This window comes from Microtus ochrogaster, chromosome 6 (assembly GCF_000317375.1).
Source record: "Microtus ochrogaster isolate Prairie Vole_2 chromosome 6, MicOch1.0, whole genome shotgun sequence".
Classification (NCBI taxonomy): domain Eukaryota; kingdom Metazoa; phylum Chordata; class Mammalia; order Rodentia; family Cricetidae; genus Microtus; species Microtus ochrogaster.
In genome coordinates this window covers 81,513,040-81,518,199 of record NC_022013.1, presented here as the reverse complement: position 1 = coordinate 81,518,199, position 5,160 = coordinate 81,513,040, and the positions used below count along the sequence as shown (strand labels likewise).

The 5,160-nt window shown below is 43.1% G+C and overlaps 1 protein-coding gene across 7 annotated transcripts in view; it reads right to left on the bottom strand.

Moving 5' to 3' along the window:
- The window catches only part of Disp1 (dispatched RND transporter family member 1), a 154,536-nt gene that overhangs the window by 51,382 nt on the left and 97,994 nt on the right, over positions 1-5,160 (bottom strand). For 5 of the 7 annotated variants that reach the window (XM_005348926.2, XM_013346991.2, XM_026779838.1 and 2 more), the window contains one exon: positions 1,454-1,976. In XM_005348926.2, coding sequence (XP_005348983.1) covers positions 1,454-1,959 — 506 coding nt within the window. In that variant the 5' untranslated portion in view covers positions 1,960-1,976. The remainder of the gene's footprint in view (positions 1-1,453; positions 1,977-5,160) is intronic. The other 2 variants (XM_026779841.1, XM_013346992.2) reach the window with 1 other exon arrangement.

Below are 5,160 nucleotides of genomic sequence, written 5' to 3'. Positions count from 1 at the left end.
GTAATTTTAGAATCCACTAGTTACAGAGCTTAATTCAACATGGGAAGAGTCCAAACTTGATCACGCAGCCCAGAGCTATTAGGACAAATCATCTAAGGCTAGCTTTGGGGGATTCCGTATACTTCTAGAACCAAGAGGCTCTCAAATCTAATATGGAAATGTACTTAGAGCCCAAAGAAACATACTGCGGAGACTGCTCCACTTCCTCCACATGGTCTTTGCCCTTTTCTTGTATCTCTGTCACTTCTGAAAGACCAAGAGTAGCCCATCTTGACAAAAGTGACAAAAGTGAAGACTCTCTCCCCTTACTGGACCTGGCTCTGAACCGACAAGAGAGCCTGCTGCATGTGCACAATGGATTACCAGTCTGTAGTAAAAACAAACAGCAAACAATTACGATGTCGCTGAGCAACACTTGCCCGGCACAAAAGAATAAATGCAGTGTGACTGTGTGTCCAGGAGCAGGTCAACAGCGCAGTCCTGGCGTGCGATGGAGTGGGAGGCAAAGACTGACGGGCACAAGGAAGTTGTCTGGAGTGATAGAAATGTTGTATGTCATACTGAGATGTGGAAGACGACAAACATCAAAGTGCACCTTAAGCTCTAGTTGAGTGTGTGTGTGTGTGTGCGCATGTGTGTGTGCGTTGTGTGAATGTGTGAAGCACACCTTGATTGTAAAGGGAATGTTGTTCTTTTTCTAGTTCATAAAGACTTAATACCTAAAATCACATAACAATACTTTGCTTATGAAGAACTCAGCACTCTATAAAACATGGCACCACTGCTTACCTGCAGTGGCTGACATAAAAGAAGTACTTCTAAAAACTACATATAAAAGAAAGAGGGATGATGCACAGAGAAGGAAGAACTAATAGTGATAGCAATTCTTATACCACTTTCAATCTTCCAGATCTAAAAAAGTCTTAAAATCCCATGCTGTGGTTTATAGGTTCTGTGTGCTATGGAAGGATGTTACTTCCCTCTGATGTCAGTGTACCTACATAAACACTCAAACCCTAAGAATAGAAACTGTGAGCACACACACACACACACACATAGAATCATAAGGAAGCAAGCACTTTTAACTTCTTTTTCATACAGGTTGGTCACTACTAATAACACATTAAGGAAGCCCCTAGTTGGGTAACCTCACCAAAATACATCCCTTATACGAAGTAACAAAAGTAAAAAAAAAAGCCATGGGCTACACACAAGACCCCGTCACATCTACATATGCTCACCACACACACACACAGTCAATGGATAACACAAATACATTTTTTCAGTTATATTTTAGTGGGCTTCATACAATCCACAAAGTAAGTGTTTATATGGGTTTATTTCCTGACCATTTTTCTTTTCCCTCCTTCTTTGGGAGAAATAAATAGAAGTGGTCACGTTCATATGCGATTAGTTTAACGCTGAAAGCCAACATGACGTCCAGCACACTCACCTGATGATGGTCAGGTGCTGCGGTACAGGCTGATGTTGGAAATGGTCAGGCCACGGGTGATGAAGGCAGAAGGATGGTGAGGGCTGAAGGCAGTGTGCAGCCTGATATACAGGTGAATGGTTTGGACACAGAGATGCAGAGTATTCGGAATGTGGCTGCATGCAACACGAGGCCAGAGAGGAGGATGCTGTAGGGCCAGCCTCGGGATGGCACTCTTGGTGACTGTTATGGCTGGTCACAGGGTGATGGTATGGACAAGGGTGGCAGCACTGAGCTGACATCTGAGGTGTTCTTTGGTTGTCTAAAGGCAGAAAGGATGACTTAACTGTGCCATTAAGTTGCAGGCATCCATTTGGGCTCGCTTTTGTTCTCGGGGTTTCTCTGGGTGTGAGCTGCTGGGCTGTGAGGTCTCCATCACTGGTGGTAAGGGGACAGGGATTGGTAGTGCCGGTGGAGATGCTGCCATTGCTCAGAAGCACAGAATCACTCCCACTGATCACAGCCATGCTCCAATTTCTTGGCCCTAGAAACAAGAAAGATAGAAAGCCATCCAGTTCTAAGCAGGCAGGAAAATGCATAAATAAGGAAGACACTTAAAACATTTAAATGCTGCTCTTGGGAAACGAGGGTTGCTGCAGGAATCATGAGCCAGTGTCTCTGTGTGTGTGGGGGGGGGGGAGCCACCACTGAGCCCCCTCCTCTACCTGTGTCTTCTTCTGTCCTCACTGGCTGCTTTCTCTACCCCACCTCTCCTCTCTGCTCTTGCTGTCTTTTCTTCCCACAGCAGAGAAGATACCAACAACACCTGTCAACTTCTAAGTTAGGAGTGATGGGCAAAATGAAGGGCGACACCAGAGGCAAGCAATTATGTATGTTAAAATAATGTGCACAAACTTAAGGCTGGTTTGTGGCTTCGAAAAATCTCAACAATTTAAGTTTTTTTTTTTTCTCTAAGTTACTCGGGTCTCAGTGTAACAGCAAGTCTATTGAAATAAAGATTAGTTAGTTGAAAACTCTTACAATACAAATTAAAAACACAACACAAAAAAAGTTTTTCCTTTAGACACACTGTGAAAGCTGTCATTAATTTGCTATGTTGTATACAATAGGTAACATTTGCGTAAGAAGAATGATACTGTGAGACTTGTTTCACATTAAATTGCCCTCCCCCCCACCTCCTACTCCCCACCTCCCACCCCCGCTTCTACCAAAGGACCTGGGCCTTCAATATGCTCACAGTACCAGGGACACTACTGTCCAGTAAACATAAAACAGCAAAACTAGGCAACCTGACACCCCACCACACCCTGCAGCAACTGAACCACCCAGTCCATTCTGAGCAATATACACAGAAACAAAATATGGAGATTTATAGTAAGAATAGTCAGCAAACGCCACTCATCTATCCACCCTACACATGGACTCCTTTAGGTCCCTAAGCCTTCGTGTGGCTCCTAGAGCCACTTCTCTCCAGGCCCTCCCCACCTTGGACATATACAAATGTCAAGACGTGACCTCTCTTCTGTCTGCATGTGCACTCTTGTAACCTGGGTCATGCCTGTGCACAAGTTCTTGCCTTCTCTCACCTATGCCATCAACTTAGCAGGGGCTGCCCTGAGCAGAATCTGCCAGTGGACTGCACAGAGTCCCACCTGGATACTGGTACCAGAGGATACTCAATACACTCTGATGCAAATTCATTAGTGTAATCTTTATCTTTCAGATAAAAACTCTCACACAGCCAGGCAGTGGTGGCACACGCCTTTAATCCCAGCACTCAGGTGGCAGAGGCAGACAGATCTCTATGAGTTTGAGGCCAGCCTGGTCTATAAGAGGTAATTCCAGGACAGCTAGGACTGTTACACAGAGAAGCCCTGTCTCGAAAAACCAAAAGTAAATAAATAAATAAAATAAAAATCTCTCACACCTATGCATAAACTCAGCTAAATAAACACCAGAAAGTAAGAAATTAATTGCACATTAAAATTGTCTTTACAAATTGTTTTGGTAGAAAATAAAATGTTAAACCTTGTACAGATTTTACATAGAAACTCAAAAGGTCTGAAAGGTCTTGCCATCACTTTCAAACTAGCTTGTGAGCCCCCAACTTCTTTTCCAAAGGCTACTGAGAAAATTTAAACTATGGTATATGAAGTAGCTTTCTGGGATGAAGGCACCCAGTCTAAGCACACAGATAACATTCCCACCACAAAGCAATTTGAAGTCAGTGCATTATCTCAATCGTAGAAAGCAAGGCAGTTAGAGGCTAAGGTGATTTGCCAGAGTTAAGTGGTCAGCCACTACCAGTGCCTGCCACCCCACTGCTGCTCACTGACGTTCCTGCTGAGGAAGAACAGAGCTCACAGTTAACAGAAAGATGGGGTGTGTGGGAATGCTCCCAAGCCCACAAACATGAAGAACATTTCAAGAAGCTTAGCCTTAAAAAAAAAAAAAAAGCTAGCTAAGATTTAGCTTGTATAACTGGAGAAGTTGTAAGACAGGTTCTTGCAGGAACACTCACTAGAAGCCCTCACTTTCCCAGCTACCATCTGCACCCAGACTGCAAGCCTGCATCCAGGCCTGCATCTGCAGAGCCACCCTAACAAAAGTATCTGCTGAGCTGAGTGACAGATGTACGGAGGACAAAAGGCACTTCTGGTTTGCATGCTGGTTAACCACATCAGCTGCTGAGAGAGCATTTGAAATAGTCTATTTTTCATATTTAATGCAATCAATCCTACTGACTAATTGATCCTATTATCTACCAGCATAACTATTGGGTGGGTTCTGCTTGGAAGCATCTGAAATAAGTGGCTCTACGGTAGAGTTCTAAAGTGAATAGGACCCAAGACAGCTTGACACCAAATTATGATGCCCTCCAGAGTACCTTAAAATTGTCCCTAGATTCTCTGTTTTCCATCGAGTTTTCTTCCTTCTAATTAAATCTCCTTGTCTTTAGGGGAAAATGTTATTTTCTTTATAACCAGAATCACAGCTATCCTTCTCCTTTATTCTTACTGTAACACATGACCTGTTGTTCTGTAGGAGTTAAAAATGTTTGTATATGCCAAAAGAGGCACTTAATTTTACCAAGTATCTTTCCCCCTCTATGATAAAATGCAGCTTTACAAATGCTGTTTAGAAACGCAGCCTTGTAACCTGGAGAGTTCTGTAACAAAGTAGCCCTAGTCAGTAGTACAGAATGACATGAACTCAAACTTCTCACTGCTGCTAGAGAAATGACAGTGCCTTCTCTGATTCGGCTCCTTTCATCATTATCATAGAATGGAAACAACCAATTGGATTCATAAGTAAATAAAACACAAAGAGACAAAAACAAACAACTGTTTTAAGAAATATCAATGACTTATTTAGGTTCGATAGCTGTATTGGTTTAGGGGTTCAGATGACCAAAACAGCAAAGCCTCAATCTGAAGTTAGGAGCTGACACTAAAGCCCATGCTGAGACAGACCAGAGACAAATGGAGGAAGAGAACTTGTCAGATCTCGGATGAAGGGGAACTAACAGCAAAGCATACAGAGCAGAGAAGAAATACAGGAAGTAGTAGTGCAGAAGGGGACTCTAGAAGAGAACAGTGACCAATTTCACATGTGACACCCCCGTGCTAAGTGTAAGGGTGGCAGTATTTATTGTGGCTTTTAACTTTTGAGTCAAACATAAAGAATAACTAACAGAGACAGCGGTG